Raw genomic sequence first — 24,645 nt, 5'->3', positions numbered from 1 at the left:
CCCATTGAATCCACCCCGTGTCACCGGGATACCCGCGACGCTATCAATGGTACTGGAAGATCCTACCCATTAACAATCCCATCGCAATGGTTTGAAGAGCAACTAGGAGCTTCTTCCAATGTCTTGTCTGATGTTCTTCGCCTCCCCTCCCCCAAACAACACCACCTACGCGATAACCCAATGTAGCAGTCCGCTCTTATCAACGCTGTTTTAATTTGTCATAGAATTTACAGTGCAGAAGGAGGCCATTCGGCCCATCGAGTCTGCACCGGCTCTTGGAAAGAGCACCCCACCCAAGGTCAACACCTCCACCCTATTCCCATAACCCAGTAACCCCACCCAACACTAAGGGCAATTTAGCATGACCAATCCACCTAACCTGCACATCTTTGGACTGTGGGAGGAAACCGGAGCACCCGGAGGAAACCCACGCACACACGGGGAGGATGTGCAGACTCCGCACAGACAGCGACCCAAGCCGGAATCGAACCTGGGACCCTGGAGCTGTGAAGCAGTTGTGCTATCCACAATGCTACCGTGCTGCCCCCAAATTGCTTATTGTCACGAGTAGGCTTCAATGAAGTTACTGTGAAAAGCCCCTAGTCGCCACATTCCGGCGCCTGTCTGGGGAAGCTGGTACGGGAATTGAACCGTGCTGCTGGACTGCTTGGTCTGCTTTAAAAGCCAGCGATTTAGCCGAGTGAGCTAAACCAGCCCCCAAACGCTGTTCGTGGGATCTTGCTGTGTGCAAAATGGCTACCCTCTTTGAAAAATAGCCACTGTCCATGGAATGCAATGGGTTGCAAGTGAAATGCTTTGACTCGTTTCGGAGGATGTAGTGAGGCGGATTATAAATGTCCCATTTCTGGTGCAGTGGGTTAGCCCTGCTGCCTCACGGCGCTGAGGTCCCAGGTTCGATCCCGGCCCTGGGTCACTGTCCGTGTAGAGTTTGCTTGGGTCTAACCGTTACAACCCAAGATGTGCAGGATTGGCCACGCTGAATTGCCCTTAATTGGAAAAATGAATTGGGTACTCTAAATTTATAAAAAACAGTCCCATTTTTTCTCTTGCCTCTCACCAAGACTAACCTCTGCAGTGGCGGTTGATGCATCGCCTGTGCGTTTCTGTTCCTGTTGTTATCTCTGAAATAAAAGAGCCCATAAATAAAACAGCCCTGTTATATAAGGGAAAAAAGGAGCCTATTTATGAAGCATTACTGGGGTCAAGGGATGGCTTGAAAATGATGAACGTTGTTGGATGAAAGCCCAGGGGGATATTGATCCTTCGGAGCAGTATATTTTCTTGATGTACAGTCAGTATTAGTCAGTTAGACCCAACTGTAACTGTGTTAGTGATTGATTTTCCTCCAGATGCAGTAGCTCCCTGGGATAGAAGCTGAGATCATTATTGTCCCTCTTTGTAAGTCTGACCTTCAGAGCGGAGTTGAGGTAAGGGGTGCAGTAGAGATCAATCTAGCAATCGGCATTTTGAAAGATTTGTTCCTCAAAGGTTTTTGTTCCAAACCAGACCCGTCTCACGGAGAAATCCAGGAACAGAAGGACATTTGGCCCCTCAAGCCTGTTTTACCATTCAACAGATCATGGCTTATCTCTATCTGAACTCCAGATAGAGTTCTGTAAACGTCAGTCCCCTCGTCTGATAAGAATCTTATCGGTCTCAGTGTTTACATTCTCAGTAGATTCTCCTCCTCAAACCAGTCTCAACTGTCTCTAGGGGGAGCCACTTCCAAATTTGTGCTACCTCTTCCATTGCTACTTTGATCAGATTGCAGGAGAGGCTCGTGCTCTCGGGGGTGTATTTACAAACTCCCTCTCCTCGTGTTCACTCGGCTACTGAATCTGATCCGCAGCTCAGCAGTCAGGTGGCCACTGGGAAGGGAACTCCTTGCTGATTCCCCCCCCCCCCCCCCCCCCCCCCCCCCCTTCCCAGGCTCAGGCCGGTGCATAGCCCTGCCTATTGCTGCAGCCGTGAAGCCAGGGTCGGTATTACGCAGCCTGTACATAGCAAGATCCCAGAAACTGCAATGCGAGAATCGGTTTATGTGGACTTGGTTGAGCCATGGTCTTCCTGAATGATGGGGCAGGCTCGAGGGGTCAAGATCCCATTTTGTACATTTCTTGACGTTTGACCTGGACACTGAGGAGAGTTTTGCCGCCCTTCGCTGAAGATGAAAAGGGGCAGCAGGGTAGCATGGTGGTTAGCATGAATGCTTCACAGCTCCAGGGTCCCAGGTTCGATTCCCGGCTGGGTCACTGTCTGTGTGGAGTCTGCACGTCCTCCCCGTGTGTGCGTGGGTTTTCTCCGGGTGCTCCGGTTTCCTCCCACAGTCCAAAGATGTGCAGGTTAGGTGGATTGGCCATGCTAAATTGCCCGTAGTGTCCTAATAAAAGTAAGGTTAAGGGGGGGGTTGTTGGGTTACGGTTATAGGGTGGATACGTGGGTTTGAGTAGGGTGATCATGGCTCGGCACAACATTGAGGGCCGAAGGGCCTGTTCTGTGCTGTACTGTTCTATGTGCCTAGTGATGTTGTCCATCCACCTGAGAGCGGTAGATAGGGCTTTGATTTAGTGTCTCGAAGGAAAAGCAGCACCTCTAACAGTGCTGCAGTCCCTCAGCACTGTGCGGGACAGTCTGTGTACACAGCTTGGCGGCCCAGACGCTTGATAACGAAATACATTTACTCCACGCGTAACGTGATCAACTTTCACGTGATCAGCTTTGACAAAGAGACATCGGACTCGAAACGTTAGCTCTTTTCTCTCCCTCCGATGCTGCCAAACTTGCTGAGATTTTCCAGCATTTTCTCTTTTGTTCCAGACTCCAGCATCCGCAGTCATTTGCTTTTATCGCCTTTCGCTGTTCTGCTTCCTTACGTGTGTCAGATAGGTTCTCCTAACACCTGGCAGGTGATTCACGGGAAACTTGTTTGTTTTGCGTTACTGAAGTCTCCTCTTGTTCTTTCTGTTGATCCAGATTCTGAAGCGAGGTTGCCACGTCAACGACCGGGATGGGCTGACAGATATGACCTTGTTGCACTATGCGTGCAAGGCAGGAGCACATGGCGTGGGTAAGTGGTAACAGAGTTCGGTTTGCAGAGTGTGGCAGAGCAGGCTACAGAGGGCGGATCGAGGGTAAACTCCAGGGGTATTTCTGGGAAATTGTGCTCCAAGCTAGGTTTTGCACGCTGTAGGTGATTTCCTTGATGTTTTAATACATCTTTCAGGGATATCCGCATGACAGCACTGGAAGGGAAGTGCATCACGTTATCCAGTCTTCATTTCACTTCTCCCTTGAGCAGAGCACACACGCACAGCTCTTAGTGTCTCTGAGCTTTACAGCAATGTAAGATTGACTTGATGTGCCTCGTCCTAATAAATGAATCCACAACCTGTTTATCCAATTCTTTCAGAGCGATTAAAGAGCTGACAACATAATTTTAAAGAAATGAGTTGGTGGTATTTCCATAGCACGTTTGTGAAGAGTGTCATTTCATTGAGGACAAGTTAAAATGCAGGAATTTAGATTTTATCCCTTTATGAAACCCTGCTGTCAGTCACCTACCTCATGAAATGAAATGAAAATGAAAATCGCTTATTGTCACGAGTAGGCTTCAATGAAGTTACTGTGAAAAGCCCCTAGTCGCCACATTCCGGCGCCTGTCCGGGGAGGCTGGTACGGGAATCGAACCGTGCTGCTGGCCTGCTTGGTCTGCTTTAAAAGCCAGCGATTTAGCTGAGTGAGCTAAACCAGCCCCTCATAATAAGTTCCGTTCATTTAAACTGCCCCCTCTGTGCTTGCTGAGGCCTCCTTTGCTCCCAGCCCACCAACACCTTAATTTCAATATTCTTATCCTGTCTTCAAGTTCCTCCCAGACCCTTCCCACCTGCCCTCCTGAATCTCCAATTTTAATGACTCCATTCCTGGCGGCCGTGTCTTCAGGTGTCAACGCCCGAAGTTTCCTCCCTAAAACTCTCCGCCTCCTCCCCTCTCTCTCTCTCTCCTCCTTTAAGACCCTCCTAAAACCTACCCTGTTTGACCAGGCACCTGTCCAGATATCCTCTTATGTGGTTCAATGTCAAACCTAGTTTGTTAACTCTGATGTGAAGCATCTTGGGATAGAGCAAATTTGCTGCTCCCGCCCAGTGTGAGAATCGTCACGGGCTGGACAGACTCACCGTGAGAATCGTCACGGGCTGGACAGACTCACCGTGAGAATCGTCACGGGCGGGACTGACCCACCGTGAGAATCGTCACGGGCTGGACAGACTCACCGTGAGAATCGTCACGGGCTGGACAGACTCACCGTGAGAATCGTCACGGGCTGGACAGACTCACCGTGAGAATCGTCACTGGCTGGACAGACTCACCGTGAGAATCGTCACGGGCTGGACAGACTCACCGTGAGAATCGTCACGGGCGGGACAGACTCACCGTGAGAATCGTCACGGGCGGGACTGACCCACCGTGAGAATCGTCACTGGCTGGACAGACTCACCGTGAGAATCGTCACGGGCGGGACTGACCCACCGTGAGAATCGTCACGGGCAGGACTGACCCACCGTGAGAATCGTCACAGGCGGGACTGACCCACCGTGAGAATCGTCACTGGCTGGACAGACTCACCGTGAGAATCGTCACGGGCGGGACTGACCCACCGTGAGAATCGTCACGGGCGGGACTGACCCACCGTGAGAATCGTCACGGGCGCGACACAAAGTTCAACAGACCAGTTAAAGGTCCATTGACCTCAGGCGACAAGTTCTGGTCTCGGGATGGGCACAACCGGAATATCCTGCACCCATGTTCAAGGTGCTATATAAATGCACGTTTGTTGGTGTTAAGACATGTATTTGCGTCTGATTTAGGGGATCCTGTGGCTGCTGTGCGCCTCTGCAACCAGCTGATAGCTTTGGGGGCCGATGTAGGACTTCGCAGTCGCTGGACTAACATGAACGCCCTTCACTACGCCGCCTACTTCGACGTACCGGAAATAACACGGATCCTCCTGAAGGCTCACAAACCGAAAGGTAGGGGGCAGACCGGCAACATTCCGATCACTTCAGACATCGGCCAGTCATGGGCCTGGGAGTCTTCGCTCTTCAGCGACCGCCAGACCCCAGAAACACCTGGACAAACTTTACCTCCTGGGACTGTAATTGTTCTGCTCTATTGGTGGGGATCCAGGCTGAAAACTTCAGCTGTTCTATAAAAAGGCTCCTTTTCATTGAAACGCGAAGCTCAGAAAGAGGCCATTTGGCCTGGATTGCCTGTGCTGGCTCCTTGAAAGGGCAGCCAGGCACGTTACACGTCTCCAATTCTCTCTTGGTTTCTGTGCGCATGTCTGAGTTTTGTACCCCGGGTATAACCTTCATGTAAATGGGAGGTTTCAATCTCCCTGATACCCGTGTTCCTGAGATGTCTGTTTTAGTGACTTGGGGTTATTTTCTGAACCGTTTGTTCTGCTGTGTGTTTTACAGTGTTAAACTCCACCTGCAACGATTTCAACCATGGCACAGCTCTCCACATCGCAGCTTCCAATCTGTGCCTGGGAGCTGTCAAGTGTCTCCTTGAGCACGGAGCAAATCCAGCAGTCCGGGTAAGCGGAGAGATTTTTCGTTCCTTGACTCCAATATTCCCTCCTTTCCGCTCCTCCTGGGGACACTGCAGGTGCACGGTGCAGGGGCTGCCGCCTGGCACCTCACCAAGTTGCCCGTTCTTCAGGCGGGAGTGTTGGCGCGTTGTCCGATTCATGTGAGTCCAATCCTATTGCCTGCCCTCCATCCGCTTTTTTTCCAGTGCAGCGTTGCTGGATTCCGATAAAGAACGGGAATCCTGGATGATTTTTGCTTCCCCACACTTTTCAACCCGGAGAATTCCGATTCCCTCATTTCCCTTGCTGTCAGATTGGATTTAGTGGGAAAATGCTGCAGGTTCTCAACATCCGAGAGCACATTTCCTGGATTTGCTGAGTTTGGGAAGAATTGAAGACCTCACAAGCCTGTTGCACCGACAGCGAGTGGGCTGTGGAATCGCTGCCCAATCCACCCGACTCACCCAGCCCAGCACCCGACACCAACCGAGCAAAGCCAGCATAAAATAGCATTGTCCCTGAGCTCGTATTCAATAATCTAATAATCAATAATCTTCATTAGTGTCACAAGTAGGCTTACATTAACACTGCATGAAGTTACTGTGAAAAGCCCCTAGTCACCACACTCCGGCGCCTGTTCGGGTACACCGAGGGAGAATTCAGAATGTTCAATTCAACTAACAGCACGTCTTTCGGGACTTGTGGGAGGAAACCGGAGCACCCGGAGGAAACCCACGCAGACACGGGGAGAACATGCAGACTCCGCGCAGACAGTGACCCAAGCCGGGAATCGCACCCGGGACCCTGGTGCTGTGAAGCAACAGTGCTAACCACCACGCTACCGTGCACCAACGGTGTGACCCGAGTGTAAATCCTACCATGACTGTTGAGGGAATTTAAATTGAATGAATTAATAAATCTTGAATAAAATGTTAATCATTAAACTTCCCGATTGTGGTTAAAAACCCATCTGGTTCACTAATATCCCCTTTAGGGAAGGAAATCAGCCGTCCTTACCCTGCCTACGCGTGATTCTTAACTGCGCTCTGAAATGGCTGGCAGAGGAAAAATAGTGGGGGTGGCACACTACCATCGTCTCGAGGGTAATTAGGGATGGGCAATACTGTCCGAACCAATTGTCAGCACATCCCAGAAATGTATAAGAAACATTTGGTTTGTTTTAATGGCTCAGTATCGTGCTGTTTTATAAAGAATCCATACAGGCTACTTCCCTAGTCTGTACCCTGGATACCCCGCTGTGGCAATAACTAGACCACTGTCTCTCTTTTTGGTAATGATTTGATTTCCCTCCAACCCAACAGAACCGGAAAGGTCAGGTTCCCGCAGATGTTGTCCCAGACCCGATGGATATGACGTTGGACAAGGCTGAGGCTGCCATGGTTGCCAAGGAGCTGAAGCAGCTGCTGCTGGATGCTGTACCTCTGAGTTGTAACCTTCCCAAGGTCACCTTGCCCAATTACGACAACATCCCAGGCAACCTGATGCTCACCTCGCTGGGCCTCAAACTCGGGGAACGAGTCCTCGTGGATGCAGAGAAGGTAAGGAGACTTTTGCGGAGGGCAAACGCTCAATGTAACACCAGGGGTATGGCACCTGCCCTCCAATACGTGGGTCTTGGAGACCAGGGGCTGGATTCTCCGACCCCCCCCCCCCGCCGGGTTGGGTAATCGCCAGGGGCCGGCGTGAATCCCGCCCCCGCCGGCCGCCGAATTCTCCGGCACCAGATATTCGGCGGGAGCGGGAATCGCGCTGCGCCTGTCAGCGGACCCCCCCCCCCAGCGATTCTCCGGCTGAAGTCTCGCTGCTGTTATGCCGATCCTGCCGGTGTGATTTAAACAAGGTATTTACCGGCGGGACCAGGCAGTGTGGGCAGGCTCCGGGGTCCTGGGGGGGCGTGGGGCGATCTGACCCCCGGTGGCCTGGCCCGCGATCGGGGCCCACCGATCCGCGAGTGGGCCTGTGCCGTGGGGGGCACTCTCCTTTTGAGTTGGGCATCAGCCTCCGCGATGCCCCGTATACACTCCCCATGCCCCGTATACACTCCCCATGCCCCGTATACACTCCCCATGCCCCGTATACACTCCCCATGCCCCGTATACACTCCCTCCCCATGCCCCGTATACACTCCCTCACCATGCCCCGTATACACTCCCCATGCCCCGTATACACTCCCTCCCCATGCCCCGTATACACTCCCTCCCCATGCCCCGTATACACTCCCTCCCCATGCCCCGTATACACGTCCCCCCCATGCCCCGTATACACTCCCTCCCCATGCCCCGTATACACTCCCTCCCCAGGCCCCGTATACACTCCCCATGCCCCGTATACACTACCCATGCCCCGTATACACTCCCTCCCCATGCCCCGTATACACTCCCCATGCCCCGTATACACTACCCATGCCCCGTATACACTACCCATGCCCCGTATGCACTCCCCATGCCCCGTATACACTCCCCATTCCCCGTATACACTCCCTCCCCATGCCCCGTATACACTCCCCATGCCCCGTATACACTCCCCATGCCCCGTATACACTCCCTCCCCATGTCCCGTATACACTCCCTCCCCATGCCCCGTATACACTCCCTCCCCATGTCCCGTATACACTCCCTCCCCATGCCCCGTATACACTCCCCATGCCCCGTATACACTCCCCATGCCCCGTATACACACCCCATGCCCCGTATACACTCCCCATGCCAGGTATACACTCCCCATGCCCCGTATACACTCCCCATGCCCCGTATACACTCCCCATGCCCCGTATACACTCCCCATGCCCCGTATACACTCCCCATGCCCCGTATACACTCCCCATGCCCCGTATACACTCCCTCCCCATGCCCCGTATACACTCCCCATGCACCGTATACACTCCCCATGCCCCGTATACACTCCCCATGCCCCGTATACACTCCCTCCCCATGCCCCGTATACACTCCCCATGCCCCGTATACACTCCCTCGCAATGCCCCGTATACACTCCCTCCCCATGCCCCGTATACACTCCCTCCCCATGCCCCGTATACACTCCCTCCCCATGCCCCGTATACACTCCCCATGCCCCGTATACACTCCCCATGCCCCGTATACACTCCCTCCCCATGCCCCGTATACACTCCCCATGCCCCGTATACACTCCCTCGCAATGCCCCGTATACACTCCCTCCCCATGCCCCGTATACACTCCCTCACCATGCCCCGTACACACTCCCCATGCCCCGTATACACTCCCCATGCCCCGTATACACTCCCCATGCCCCGTATACACTCCCTCACCATGCCCCGTATACACTCCCCATGCCCCGTATACACTCCCCATGCCCCGTATACACTCCCTCACCATGTCCCGTATACACTCCCCATGCCCCGTATACGCTCCCCATGCCCCGTATACACTCCCTCCCCATGCCCTGTGTGACACTCCCTCCCCATGCCCCGTATACACTCCCTCCCCATGTCCCGTATACACTCCCTCCCCATGTCCCGTATACACTCCCTCCCCATGCCCCGTATACACTCCCCATGCCCCGTATACACTCCCTCCCCATGCCCCGTATACACTCCCTCCCCATGCCCTGTATACACTCCCTCCCCATGCCCCGTATACACTCCCTCCCCATGCCCCGTATACACTCCCTCCCCATGCCCCGTATACACTCCCTCCCCATGCCCCTTATACACTCCCTCCCCATGCCCCGTATACACTCCCTCCCCATGCCCCGTATACACTCCCTCCCCATGCCCCGTATACACTCCCTCCCCATGCCCCGTATACACTCCCTCCCCATGCCCCGTATACACTCCCTCCCCATGCCCCGTATACACTCCCTCCCCATGCCCCGTATACACTCCCTCACCATGTCCCGTATACACTCCCTCCCCATGTCCCGTATACACTCCCTCCCCATGCCCGTATACACTCCCTCACCATGTCCCGTATACACTCCCTCCCCATGTCCCGTATACACTCCCCATGCCCCGTATACACTCCCCATGCCCCGTATACACTCCCCATGTCCCGTATACACTCCCTCCCAATGCCCCGTATACACTCCCTCCCCATGCCCCGTATACACTCCCTCCCCATGCCCCGTATACACTCCCCATGCCCCGTATACACTCCCTCCCCAAGCCCCGTATACACTCCCCATGCCCCGTATACACTCCCTCACCATGCCCCGTATACACTCCCCATGCCCCGTATACACTCCCCATGCCCCGTATACACTCCCTCGCCATGCCCTGTATACACTCCCCATGCCCCGTATACACTCCCTCACCATGCCCCATATACACTCCCCATGCCCCGTATACACTCCCCATGCCCCGTATACACTCCCTCACCATGCCCCGTATACACTCCCTCCCCATGCCCCGTATACACTCCCTCACCATGCCCCGTATACACTCCCCATGCCCCGTATACACTCCCCATGCCCCGTATACACTCCCTCCCCATGCCCCGTATACACTCCCTCCCCATGCCCCGTATACACTCCCCATGCCCCGTATACACTCCCTCCCCATGCCCAGTATACACTCCCCATGCCCCGTATACACTCCCTCCCCATGCCCCGTATACACTCCCCATGCCCCGTATACACTCCCCATGCCCCGTATACACTCCCTCCCCATGCCCCGTATACACTCCCTCCCCATGCCCCGTATACAGTCCCTTCCCATGCCCCGTATACACTCCCTCCCCATGCCCCGTATACACTCCCTCCCCATGCCCCGTATACACTCCCTCCCCATGCCCCGTATACACTCCCTCCCCATGCCCCGTATACAGTCCCTTCCCATGCCCCGTATACACTCCCTCACCATGCCCCGTATACACTCCCCATGCCCGGTATACACTCCCCATGCCCCGTATACACTCCCCATGCCCCGTATACACTCCCCATGCCCCGGATACACTCCCCATGCCCCGTATACACTCCCTCACCATGCCCCGTATACACTCCCCATGCCCCGTATACACTCCCTCCCCATGCCCCGTATACACTCCCCATGCCCCGTATACACTCCCCATGCCCCGTATACACTCCCCATGCCCCGTATACACTCCCTCCCCATGCCCCGTATACACTCCCTCCCCATGCCCCGTATACACTCCCTCACCATGCCCCGTACACACTCCCTCCCCATGCCCCATATACACTCCCTCCCCATGCCCCGTATACACTCCCTCCCCATGCCCCGTATACACGCCCTCCCCATGCCCCGTATACACTCCCTCCCCATGCCCCGTATACACGCCCTCCCCATGCCCCGTATACACTCCCTCACCATACCCTGTATACACTCCCCATGCCCCGTATACACTCCCTCCCCATGCCCCGTATACACTCCCTCCCCATGCCCCGTATACACTCCCCATGTCCCGTATACACTCCCTCACCATGCCCCGTATACACTCCCTCCCCATGCCCTGTATACACTCCCCATGCCCCGTATACACTCCCCATGCCCCGTATACACTCCCCATGCCCTGTGTGACACTCCCTCACCATGCCCCGTATACACTCCCCATGTCCCGTATACACTCCCTCACCATGCCCCATATACACTCCTTCCCCATGCCCTGTATACACTCCCCATGCCCCGTATACACTCCCTCACCATGCCCCGTATACACTCCCCATGCCCTGTATACACTCCCCATGCCCCGTATACACTCCCCATCCCCGTATACACTCCCTCCCCATGCCCTGTATACACTCCCTCCCCATGCCCCGTATACACTCCCTCCCCATGCCCCGTATACACTCCCTCCCCATGCCCCGTATACACTCCCTCCCCATGCCCCATATACACTCCCTCCCCATGCCCCGTATACACTCCCTCCCCATGCCCCATATACACTCCCTCCCCATGCCCCGTATACACTCCCTCCCCATGCCCCGTATACACTCCCTCCCCATGCCCTGTATACACTCCCCATGCCCCGTATACACTCCCTCACCATGCCCAGTATACACTCCCCATGCCCCGTATACACTCCCTCCCCATGCCCCGTATACACTCCCCATGCCCCGTATACACTCCCTCCCCATGCCCCGTATACACTCCCTCCCCATGCCCCGTATACACTCCCTCCCCATGCCCCGTATACACTCCCTCCCCATGCCCCGTACACACTCCCTCCCCATGCCCCGTATACACTCCCTCACCATGCCCCGTATATACTCCCTCCCCATGCCCTGTGTGACACTCCCTCCCCATGCCCCGTATACACTCCCTCACCATGCCCCGTATACACTCCCTCCCCATGCCCCGTATACACTCCCTCACCATGCCCATATACACTCCCTCACCATGCCCCGTATACACTCCCCATGCCCCGTATACACTCCCCATGCCCCGTATACACTCCCTCCCCATGCCCCGTATACACTCCCTCACCATGCCCCGTATACACTCCCCATGCCCCGTATACACTCCCCATGCCCCGTATACACTCCCTCCCCATGCCCCGTACACACTCCCTCCCCATGCCCCGTATACACTCCCCATGCCCCGTATACACTCCCTCCCCATGCCCCGTATACACTCCCTCCCCATGCCCTGTGTGACACTCCCTCCCCATGCCCCGTATACACTCCCTCCCCATGCCCAGTATACACTCCCCATGCCCCGTATACACTCCCTCCCCATGCCCCGTATACACTCCCTCCCCATGCCCCGTATACACTCCCTCCCCATGCCCAGTATACACTCCCCATGCCCTGTGTGACACTCCCTCGCAATGCCCCGTATACACTCCCTCCCCATGCCCCGTATACACTCCCCATGCCCCGTATACACTCCCTCCCCATGCCCCGTATACACTCCCTCCCCATGCCCCGTATACACTCCCTCACCATGCCCCGTATACACTCCCTCCCCATGCCCTGTGTGACACTCCCTCGCAATGCCCCGTATACACTCCCTCCCCATGCCCCGTATACACTCCCCATGCCCCGTATACACTCCCTCCCCATGCCCCGTATACACTCCCTCCCCATGCCCCGTATACACTCCCTCCCCATGCCCAGTATACACTCCCCATGCCCCGTATACACTCCCTCCCCATGCCCCGTATACACTCCCTCCCCATGCCCCGTATACTCTCCCTCCCCATGCCCCGTATACACTCCCTCACCATGCCCTGTATACACTCCCTCACCATGCCCCGTATACACTCCCTCCCCATGCCCCGTATACACTCCCTCACCATGCCCTATGTGCCTTCTGTAGATTGAAACCTGTGATTTGTTTCTTCATCTGTTCTAGGCTGGAACACTTCGATTCTGCGGCACTACCGAGTTTGCCAGCGGTCAGTGGGTGGGCGTTGAGCTGGATGAGCCAGAAGGGAAGAACGATGGCAGCGTCGGAGGGATAAGCTATTTTATCTGCCCTCCAAAACATGGTAAGGAGAGTTTGTTCAATAAGGCGGTCCTGTCCTACATCTGGGGCATTGGTCCGATCCTCATAGAGGAACAGGAGGCCATTTGGCATCTCGACCTGAATCCACCAAACAATTCGATCACAAAATCCTTGTTTTGAATTTCTGGCATCTTGAAGGCCCTGATTTTAATCGCTCTGCCATTGGCAGCCATGCCTTCAGCTTCCTGAGTCCTTGGGGCAGCAGTGCTAACCACTGCACCGCCATGCCGCTGTAGTGATATGCATCACTGTAAATACACAAGGGGTTAATGTGAATACACTACCACTAAGTAACCACTAGAGGGAGCACCAGAGATGTTATGACATGCAGACATGCAACCAATGGGTCATTAGAACAGGACACAGCCAATGGGTAATCAGGACACCCAGAGGTGGCATTACCACAAGGGGGCACTACACGACTCATATAAAAAGGACAAGGCACACAGGCTCTTCCTCTTCCACCGGCAGAAACTTAGAGAGCAGGACAGGGTTGATTATCAGCAACATCACACCCTAGCACATGGTCAAGAGCAAGCTTGTATCGTTAGCAGAATAGACTGAGTTACTAGAGGCAGATTAATAGAGTGTCGAACTCATCTAAGGGGATTGTTAATCGTTCAATAAATACATTAAATTTATCTCCTAGTCTGGAGCATCTTTCAGCAGAGCCTACATCAAGTGGCAGCTTATGTTGCTGGCAATGAAATAACACAACAGCCACCGCCACATTTTACAATGTCAATAGCGTAATAGATATGTAAGTTATTGATGGAAGCTTAAATCCTCAACTTCAAGCCTTTTTGTCACCAATTAATTTTTAAAAATAAATTTAGAGTACCCAGTTAATTTTTCCCAATTAAGGGGCAATTTAGCGCAGCCAATCCACCTACCCTGCACATCTTTTGGGTTGTGGGGGCGAAACCCACGCAGACACGGGGAGAATGTGCAAACTCCACACGGACAGTGACCCAGAGTCGGGATCGAACCTGGGATCTCGACGGCGTGAGGAAGCAGTGCTAACCACTGCGCCGCCGTGCCCCCCCCCCCCCCCCCCATTTAACAATGTTAATATCATTATAGAAATGCAAGTTATTGATGTAAACTTAAGTCCTCAACTTCAAGCTCTTCAAGTCTTTTTTGTCGGCAATTACAAGGATCATTTGGAAAATGCCCCCGAGATTGCCTCAAGTCCTCTCACATCCACAGGAAATTCTTCTTAACTCAACACAAATTGGCACCAAACCAACTCCAGGGCCTCCGAAATGGCTAGTTTGGACAGTGAGAATCGCACATTGACTAATGGTTTATGCTCTGGAGACAGGTTAAAGGGATTTTAGCCCTGTGTCTGACTATTGCTGTACTGAACCTTGGAGATCATCAACCCAATGAGTACAAAGAACAAATAGCCTCAAAACACATCTTTTTAGACAAGTTTTTGAGGACATTACCAGTGCGGTAGATAACGGGGAGCCAATGGATGTGGTATATCTGGATTTCCAGAAAGCCTTTGACAAGGTGCCACACAAAAGGTTGCTGCATAAGATAAAGATGCACGGCATTAAGGGTAAAGTAGTAGCATGGATAGAGGATTGGTTAATTAATAGAAAGCAAAGAGTGGGGGTTAATGGGTGTTTCTCTGGTTGGCAATCAGTAGCTAGTGGTGTCCCTCAGGGATCCGTGTTGGGCCCACAATTGTTCACAATTTACATAGATGATTTGGAGTTGGGGACCAAGGGCAATGTGTCCAAGTTTGCAGATGACACTAAGATGAGTGGCAAAGCGAAAAGTGCAGAGGATACTGGAAGTCGGCAGAGGGATTTGGATAGGTTAAGTGAATGGGCTCGGGTCTGGCAGATGGAATACAATGTTGACAAATGTGAGGTTATCCATTTTGGTAGGAATAACAGCAAACGGGATTATTATTTAAACGATAAAATATTAAAGCATGCCGCTGTGCAGAGAGACTTGGGTGTGCTAGTGCATGAGTCACAGAAGGTTGGTTTACAGGTGCAACAGGTGATTAAGAAGGCAAATGGAATTTTGTCCTTCATTGCTAGAGGGATGGAGTTTAAGACTAGGGAGGTTATGTTGCAATTGTATAAGGTGTTAGTGAGGTCACACCTTGAGTATTGTGTTCAGTTTTGGTCTCCTTACTTGAGAAAGGACGTACTGGCGCTGGAGGGTGTGCAGAGGAGATTCACTAGGTTAATCCCAGAGCTGAAGGGGTTGGATTATGAGGAGAGGTTGAGTAGACTGGGACTGTACTCGTTGGAATTTAGAAGGATGAGGGGGGATAGAAACATTTAAAATTATGAAGGGAATAGATAGGATAGATGCGGGCAGGTTGTTTCCACTGGCGGGTGAAAGCAGAACTAGGGGGCATCGCCTCAAAATAAGGGGAAGTAGATTTAGGACTGAGTTTAGGAGGAACTTCTTCACCCAAAGGGTTGTGAATCTATGGAATTCCTTGCCCAGTGAAGCAGTTGAGGCTCCTTCATTACATGTTTTTAAGGTAAAGATAGATAGTTTTTTGAAGAATAAAGGGATTAAGGGTTATGGTGTTCGGGCCGGAAAGTGGAGCTGAGTCCACAAAAGATCAGCCATGATCTCATTGAATGGCGGAGCAGGCTCGAGGGGCCAGATGGCCTACTCCTGCTCCTCGTTCTTATGTTCTTATGTTCTTAATTCATATTGTACCAGCTGGGCCATTTCAGCAGTTCCAGCTTCTGCCAATTGTTATTGTTGTGTTTACTTCACATTTTCAGAGCTTATGTTTTTTTGTAACAGGTTATTTTTCTCCAGTGTCGAAAATCAGTAAAGTTCTCGATCAGACTCCTTCATCTGTAACATCGACACCCAAAACTCCCAGGATGGATTTCTCCCGAATGACAGGGAAGGCAAAGAAAGATAAAAAAAGTGTGTTGGTCTGTATTTGAATTTCCGATTATTTGATGGATATTTAAGTATTGTGTTGACACCTCCCAGAAGCTGCTCAACGTACTTTGCATGTGTAGTGCTTGCGGCAAAGAATTGCTGAAATGTGTGCACAGGAAGATCCCACAAAGAGCAGTGAGCTGAACGACCAGCTGGTCTTGCTTTGTTTTGTGGGGTTGGTTGGAGGTTGGCCCTGGGAGAACTGTGTTCTTTCAGTGACGGCCATGCTCCCTGTATGCATCCTCGCTCAAAGGGAACACAGGCTAGACAATCGACGAGGCAATTTCATCGCTCCATGCTTCAGCACAGGTCCTTGTTGGGAGCAATGATGCTTACCTGGATCAAAGGATCAGACCTCAGTTTGAGGTCTCAATCGAGGGGCGGCAGCTCAAAACAGTGTAGCACTCCCTCAGTACTGCACTGGGAGTGTCAGCACGGAATTTGTGCTGGGGTCTCTGGAACAGTGTTGATTTCGCGCCTTCTGACTTGGAGGTGAGAGACCTACTGAGCCGCAACTAACAGCATCAAAGGTGAAATAACCCTGCTCCGGGATGGAACTTGGAAAGTTCCAGTGGCACCGTCCATATCTTTATCTTGTAGATCAACGTGGGTTTAAACATGTGGCGATCTTTGTTCGTGAAAAGCACTGAGATTCTGTCACAGGAAAAGGCTTGTACAAGTCAGAGATGGGCTGTGCCAGCCAGAGAGTGGGCTATGTCAGTCTAAGAGTGGGCTATGCCAGTCAGACTGGGCTATGCCAGTCAGAGTGGGCTATGCCAGTCAGAGAGTGGGCTATGCCAGTCAGAGAGTGGGCTATGTCAGTCTAAGAGTGGGCTATGCCAGTCAGAGAGTGGGCTATGCCAGTCTGAGAGTGGGCTATGCCAGTCAGAGATGAGCTGTGCCAGCCAGAGAGTGGGCTATGTCAGTCTAAGAGTGGGCTATGCCAGTCAGAGAGTGGGCTATGTCAGTCTAAGAGTGGGCTATGCCAGCCAGAGAGTGGGCTATGTCAGTCTGAGAGTGGGCTATGCCAGTCTAAGAGTGGGCTGTGCCAGTCAGAGAGTAGGCTATGCCAGTCAGAGTGGGCTATGCCAGTCAGAGTGGGCTATGCCAGTCAGAGAGTGGGCTATGCCAGTCAGAGTGGGCTATGCCAGTCTGAGTGGGCTATGCCAGTCTGTGAGTGGGCTATGCCAGTCAGAGTGGGCTATGCCAGTCAGAGAGTGGGCTATGCCAGTCAGAGAGTGGGCTATGTCAGTCTGAGAGTGGGCTATGCCAGTCAGAGAGTGGGCTATGCCAGTCAGAGAGTTGGCTATGCCAGTCTGAGAGTGGGCTATGTCAGTCTGAGAGTGGGCTATGCCAGTGAGAGTGGGCTATGCCAGCCAGAGAGTGGGCTATGCCAGCCAAAGTGGGCTATGCCAGTCAAAGAGTGGGCTATGCCAGTCTGAGAGTGGGCTATGCCAGTCAGAGAGTGGGCTGTGCCAGCCAGAGAGTAGGCTATGCCAGTCTGAGAGTGGGCTATGGCAGTCAGAGAGTGGGCTATGTCAGTCTAAGAGAGGGCTATACCAGTCTGAGAGTGGGCTATGCCAGTCTGAGAGTGGGCTATGCCAGTCAGAGAGTGGGCTATGCCAGTCTGAGAGTGGGCTATGCCAGTCAGCGAGTGGGCTATGCCAGTCAGAGAGTGGGCTATGCCAGTCTGAGAGTGGGCTATGCCAGTCAGAGAGTGGGCTATGCCAGTCTGAGAGTGGGCTATGCCAGTCTGAGAGTGGGCTATGCCAGTCAGAGAGTGGGCTATGCCAGTCTGAGAGTGGGCTATGCCAGCCAGAGAGTGGGCTATGCCAGTCTGAGAGTGGGCTATGCCAGTAATGCCCACATGACCTGAAAGAATAAACTGAATTGAGATAATTTGCAATTTACAGTTAACGGCTAATAATGCCAGCGAGGAGATAGAGACATCTCGTGCCCAGATATTCCGATAGAGATTTTTTTTAGTGAAAAGATCAATGAAAGAACGAAGCCAAGAACAGCTCGGTACAGAGTGATTATAAGGCAGTGATTTTTACCACGATGTTAACATGATATTGTATAAAGTTGTCACTTTGCGGGTTCAACGTCGATGTGACAAAACTCTTTTATTGTACACCTAGGTTTGATTTAATCTGAGAATACAGGTCGAAATGTTTGAGTAAATATTCTTTGTGTGTGATATTTACAGCCGCCACAAACTTTTAAGGGAATTTCAACACCCTTATTTTTTTAATTGATTTTTAAAAATAACTGTAGAGTAACCAATTCTTTATTTTTCCAATTAAGGGGCAATTTAGGGGCCCATTGTTAATTAAATTGTTTGAATGCATTAAAAAATATTTACCATCTCTTTTTTTAATATAAATTTAGAGTACCCAATTTATTTTTTCCAATTAAGAGGCAATTTAGCGTGGCCAATCCATCTAGCCTGCACATCTTTGGGTTGTGGGGGTGAAACCCACGCAGACAGGGGAGAATGTGCAAACTCCACACGGACAGTGACCCAGGGTCGGGATTGAATCCGGGTCACCAGTGTCGTGAGGCAGCAGTGCTAACCACTGCGCCACCGTGCTGCCAAAAATCGTTATCATCACACTCACTCACTGAGCCTCTCAACCAGCTGCCCATTATGACAGCAGTTTCAGGATAGGTGTAAGTGTCTCCTTACTCACCTATACACCATGCAATGGTATGATTTCCTTGCATGTTCTGATTCCCTAATCGATCCAAAGGCTTGGCCCCTATCGCAGAGAATGACGCACTCTGCCAGGTAACTGACCTCGGGCAGCCTGTTGTCTGTACCACCATTGGCATCACCTCCAGTTTATCCCTGTTGTTTCCCCTCAGCCTTGAGAAGGAAGTCGCTGTCCGTGGGAAGTCTTGATCGAGAGGGCGTGAAGATCGAAATTGGAGACCAAGTATTGGTGGCAGGTCAGAAACCAGGAATCATTCGGTATTACGGTAAAACAGATTTTGCTCCAGGTGAGTAACGTCATGAAGAGCTGGAACGCCAGCTTTCACTTTAATCTTACATCCAGGCATCATGATCTCTATAACAGTTAACAAGTAATTAACTACTGACCTGCCTTGAAATGTTGCTGCACCTGAAGGAGACAGTAACATTCTGGGGAAGTGGGCATTTAGTGGTATTGTCACTGGACTAGCAAACCAGAGACCCCAGAGTAATGCTGTGGGGACGCGGGTTCGAATCCCACCCCAGATTGCCATAAAAACACCTCAGGGAAAGAAATCTGCCGTTCTAACCTGATCCGGTCTACACGTGACCCCCAGACACACAGCAATGTAGTTGACTCTTAAATGGCCCAGCAAGCCATTCAGTTTAAGGGCATGTAGGGATGGGCAACACATGCTGGCCCATTTCAATGCTGTCAAAGAATTTTAAAAATCTAATTTCTAACAAGGTGGTTTCTGAATTATAAATCTGAAATGAATCTGGAACATGCTTCCAGGTAACCAGCCACAAGTAGACCCGGACCAGTTGGTATTTGAGAACAATTCAATATCTTCATCGATCGCAGCGGTTTTATTCCAGTTTTACCTAAATAAGTGAATTGAAATTAACAAATTGGTAGAATTTGAATTCACATTTTTGGATGACTAAACCTCTGACATACCACACCTGATCTAGCTGAGCCCTCTATGGACAGACACTAGTCCCTAGCTCGTGAAATAAATGTAACATAGATGCCAGTGGAGAGATGGTGACTTTCCTGAATTAACCCATCTGATTAACTTAAATCCACAGAGGAATTGCCCCTCAGGGAAACCCTTGCTTCATGTCATAGAACCATAGAGTCATAGAATCGCTACGGTGCAGAAGGAGGCCATTTGGCCCATCGATCCTGCACTGACCCTCTGAAAGAGCACCCCACCCAGACCCACTCCCTCACCCTATCCCCGTAACCCCACCTAACCTTTGGACACTAAGCAGCAATTTATCACGGCCAATCCACCTAACCTGTACGTCTTTGGACTGTGGGAGGAAACCGGAGCACCCGGAGGAAACCCACGCACACACGGGGAGAACGTGCAAACTCCACACAGACAGTGACCCTGGGCTGGTATTGAACCCGGGTCCCTGGCGCGGTCAGGCAGCAGTGCTAACCACTGTGCCACCTCGCCGCCCTGTCTGCCACTGTGCACCCTGTTTAATGTCCAGTCCTGATCATGGACCATGAAAACTCCTTCAGCATCAAGATTGAAGGAGCCACGATTGAGAGAGCTGAGCACAGACGAGGCAGTTAGTTCTGGGAACACCTTGATCTGTAACATCTGATGAGATATCATGAGAACTGGACCCTTCCTCTGTCCTGCCCCACTGAGCACTTCCAGCCTTACCAGCTTTTTATTTGTTGCTTCTGGCAGACCCGGCAGTATGTGTGGAGAAAGAGAATTAGTGCTTTGAATCCGTATGATCTCCAGGCCTGAGAGACGTTCTGGTGAAGAGTCACACAGATTCGAAATGTTAACTCTGTTTCTCTCTCCACAGACGCTGCCAGACCTGCTGAGATTGTCCAGCATTTTCTGGTTTTATTTCAGATTTTCAACATGTGCTGTATTTTGCTTTGGATTTGGCCATTGGAACTGTGTTGGTTGCTGCATGCTGCTCAATTGTTAGTTCACACTGAGTTTCTCTGTTATAATCAGAGCTGTTTTCTGTCTCTCTCCCAGGGTACTGGTACGGTATTGAGCTGGACAAGGCGACTGGGAAGCACGATGGTTCTGTGTTTGGTGTCCGATATTACACTTGCTCCCCAAAGTATGGGGTGTTTGCCCCTCCCTCCAGAGTGCAGAGGTAACATTCAGTAGCCAATCAGCTGTTGTGTTCTTGTGTCCAGAGATTTAAGGGGAGGGTGCAACACAGCCTAATCTAAAACACCCCCTTCTCCAGCTGAGGAATCATCATTCATCATAGAATCCCTACAGTGTGGAAGGAGGCCATTCAGCCCATCAAGCCTGCACAGACCCTCCAAAAGAGCACCCAACCTGTGCCTGCTACTCCGCCCTATGCCCGCAGCCCCACCTAATATTTGGGCATTAAGCGGACATTTAGCATGGCTAATCTAGCTAACCTGCACACCTTTGGACTGTGGTAGGAGACCGGAGCCCCCGGAGGAAACCCACGCAGACACGGGGAGAAAGTGCAGACTCCGCAGTCACCAAAGGCCGAAATTGAACCCGGGTCCCTTGCGCTGTGAGGCAGCAGTGCTAACCACTGTGGCCGCGTGCTGCCTCATCATTCCTTGTACATTGGATGAGCCTAAAGATCGTCCTAAGATTTCAAAGACCAAAGCCACTTCTGGCTCCTCTGGGAGTCCTACTTTGAAGGTGTCAGCAGTGGCTCAATGGGTAACCTTTTGCTTCTGAGTCAGAGGGTTCAATTCCCGCTGGGGCCTGATAATAGACAGCGGGAGAGAAGTGCCCGGAAAGCCCTGGCTCCCTCATGTTGGGTTTTGGGAATGTGATGTTCTTTGTTTAAATTAAGATTATTAAGGTTGTAGTGTTACTACAAAGAAGGTGCAGACTTTGTACTAAATCAAAGTCAATTTATTTACACTACGCTATGAATTGTAAATTCTTAAGTATGCCGAAAATATTAGATCAAATAACTACAATACACAGAACTACTGAAAAACACGACTATCTCCAACACTCTCTCCTAACTCACTCCCAGAGTACGTGGACCACCGTGAGGGTTGTGAGATGTACTCTGACTCCATCCAGTGACTGGATGATGTAATTGCACACTATTCCACATGATCATTCAGACAGACAAAGATGATTTACTAGATCTCATTACAGGGAGGTACCCCAAAGATGCACAGAGGAAGTTCCCAGGTAAAGGGTTTACCCAGCAATTGCCCAGGAGGGGGCAAGCTTCTGCTGGACAAATGTGCTGGGAACCATTCGAAAAAGCGATTTAAATCGCTAACTTCGGATGGTTCCGGCTGTTTCATAGAACATAGAACATACAGTGCAGAAGGAGGCCATTTGGCCTATCGAGTCTGCTCCGACCCACTTAAGCCCTCAATTCCACCCTATTCCCGTAACCCAATAACCCCTCCTAACCTTTTTGGTCACTAAGGGCAATTTGGCACGGCCAATCCACCTAACCTGCACATCTTTGTGACTGTGGGAGGAAACTGGAGCCCCCGGAGGAAACCCACGCAGACACGGGGAGAACGTGCAGACTCCACGCAGACAGTGACCCAAGCCGGGAATCGAACCTGGGACCCTGACGCTGTGAAGCCACAGTGCTAACCACTGTGCTACTGTGCTGCCCTCAGCATGTAGCAGTAGTTACTCTGAAAGGAATAATCCCAATGCCCACTTTGGTGTAACTAGTTTAAACACCGAGACAGAGCCTCACATGGGATATCCCACACACTCTGGACCACCTCGCGGTGTAGCGAGGGAGGGGCGGGAGCATTGGCCTTCCTGCTACACTGCGCTGTGGTCTATGGCGTCTCTTTCACTCTGAGTCCCACGCAGCTCCAGCCACAGTTTTCCAGAGCAACAAATTCCAGCAGGCCCTGACTTTCTAAACTCTGGCTAGAAGTTTTGTCCCATTTTTTCACGGCGGGCTGAGATCAGTTGCGAAAATAGCCAACACAAAATGGCCACTCGCAAATCTTTATTCCAGTGGAAACGCGCTGGCAAGCTGCATAATGGTGCAGAAAATCAGGGGATCTTGTTCCCAAATACCATTGTTAGGAGGGATATCAAATTAATAATGTATTCTTCTTTTGCAACTATAGGATCGCTGGTTCGAAGGGACCCTTGAGTGACACGACTGTCGGCAAAAAAATTCACCAAGTAACAAGTAAGTTTAGAACATAGAACATAGAACAGTACAGCACAGAACAGGCCCTTCAGCCCTCAATGTTGTGCCGAGCCATGATCACCCGACTCAAACCCACGTATCCACCCTATACCCGTAACCCAACAACCCCACCTTAACCTTACTTTTATTAGGACACTACGGGCAATTTAGCATGGCCAATCCACCTAACCCGCACATCTTTGGACTGTGGGAGGAAACCGGAGCACCCGGAGGAAACCCACGCACACACGGGGAGGACGTGCAGACTCCACACAGACAGTGACCCAGCCGGGAATCAAACCTGGGACCCTGGAGCTGTGAAGCATTTATGCTAACCACCATGCTACCCTGCTGCCCCAATGTTACTTTAGTCAGGTGATGAAACCCATAAATTAGAATCAGCGCCTTGTACAACGCAGGAAGGAGGCCTCTCGGCCCATCATGCTGGCTGGCTCTCTGAAAGCGGGATTTCCCATTAACCTCATTCCACTTCCCCTTCACCATATCCCTTCAAATGTCAAACCGGGCGATAGGGGCCTGTAGACGGGTGGAGGGCCGGAGTTCCACAGTTCTAGATCCTCCTGAAAGGCGGTGGTAAACGCTAATTTTACTGGAATGAGAATGAGTTTGAGACTGCCGACTAATGTGGATCACGTTCCGTACGGTGGTGTTCTTGGAGTCACGTCATTGGAAGCCGTGTCGACCACTTCCAAACATTATATAAAATCAGGTATAGTCATCGGAAAGGGGGCTTTGATTCCCTGGATTCCTTCACCCTAATGAATTGGAAGTTAGTTCCCAGGAATGCAGTCCTGAATCGAGGTGAAATTCTAATCAGTCATCGTGGGTGGAGAGTATTAGGGCAGTACGGTGGCGCAGTGGGTTAGCATTGCCGCCTCACGGCGCCGAGGTCCCAGGTTCGATCCCAGCCCTGGGTCACTGTCCGTGTGGAGTTTGCACATTCTCCCTGTGTTAGCGTGGGTTTCACCCCCACAACCCAAAGATGTGCAGGGTAGGTGGATTGGCCACGCTAAATTGCCCCTTAATTGGAAAAAATTAATTGGGTGCACTAAATTTGTTTTAAAAGTAGGTGGAGGGTATTTGGAGTCAGTTTTGGATCCTTGCTGATGTGCTTGCGGTCGTTCTGGTTTGACCTTTGCCTTGACCTTTTGCTTCCATAGTGACTCAACCCAAGAGAAACTTAACAGCGGTGAGGACTCCGAAGGACATTGCATCAGAGAGTTCCATATCCAGGTAAAGCATTGCCCTGACTCAGTTTTGTATTCTGTGTGCATTTTATTAAAAAGGGATAGAATAGTGTCAGTTACTGCAGCCGCCTCCTGATGCTATACTATCTACCTTCTCTCCTGCCTCCTGACAATGCAATCTAATGCTCCGGTGTTAGATAGAGATAGCAACATTTGCAGAGTTACGATAACTCTGTCCAACTCTCTCATTCCTCCTCCTGCGTCCCTGCCTCCTTTGTACAATTCTCGTCTCTTATCTCATCCCATCTCCCCTCGCATCGACACCTCCTGTCTCCCCATCAGCTCTGAACTTTGGCTATTGATCTCACCCATGGCTTATTGGAGATGGAGACCTGCGATTTCCATTCTGGATGACTGGGTACTAATGCAGGATGTTCTCCCCCTCGCCGAGCCTAGGTGTGGGGATGGTGGCGGGGAGGGTATGGACTGAAGCTAATGGTGCTCCCCCAATGGCAGTTAACTCAACACAAAGTCTCATTCTTGTCCCCTCATTCACGTTCCCC

The 24,645-nt window shown here is 51.7% G+C and overlaps 1 protein-coding gene across 2 annotated transcripts in view; it reads left to right on the top strand.

Annotated features, from left to right (window-relative positions):
* Positions 1 to 24,645, top strand: part of clip3 (CAP-GLY domain containing linker protein 3) — a 71,167-nt gene that overhangs the window by 32,597 nt on the left and 13,925 nt on the right. For both annotated transcript variants that reach the window (XM_038786092.1, XM_038786093.1), the window contains exons 4-13: positions 2,995 to 3,088; positions 4,887 to 5,048; positions 5,499 to 5,617; positions 6,934 to 7,170; positions 12,920 to 13,055; positions 15,863 to 15,991; positions 18,878 to 19,012; positions 20,723 to 20,846; positions 22,810 to 22,874; positions 24,056 to 24,128. In XM_038786092.1, coding sequence (XP_038642020.1) covers positions 2,995 to 3,088; positions 4,887 to 5,048; positions 5,499 to 5,617; positions 6,934 to 7,170; positions 12,920 to 13,055; positions 15,863 to 15,991; positions 18,878 to 19,012; positions 20,723 to 20,846; positions 22,810 to 22,874; positions 24,056 to 24,128 — 1,274 coding nt within the window. The remainder of the gene's footprint in view (positions 1 to 2,994; positions 3,089 to 4,886; positions 5,049 to 5,498; positions 5,618 to 6,933; positions 7,171 to 12,919; positions 13,056 to 15,862; positions 15,992 to 18,877; positions 19,013 to 20,722; positions 20,847 to 22,809; positions 22,875 to 24,055; positions 24,129 to 24,645) is intronic.

The sequence above is a fragment of the Scyliorhinus canicula genome, chromosome 27, assembly GCF_902713615.1.
Source record: "Scyliorhinus canicula chromosome 27, sScyCan1.1, whole genome shotgun sequence".
NCBI classification, from domain to species: domain Eukaryota; kingdom Metazoa; phylum Chordata; class Chondrichthyes; order Carcharhiniformes; family Scyliorhinidae; genus Scyliorhinus; species Scyliorhinus canicula.
Note: the sequence above shows the minus strand (reverse complement) of the source record. Positions and strands in the feature narration are given on the sequence as shown.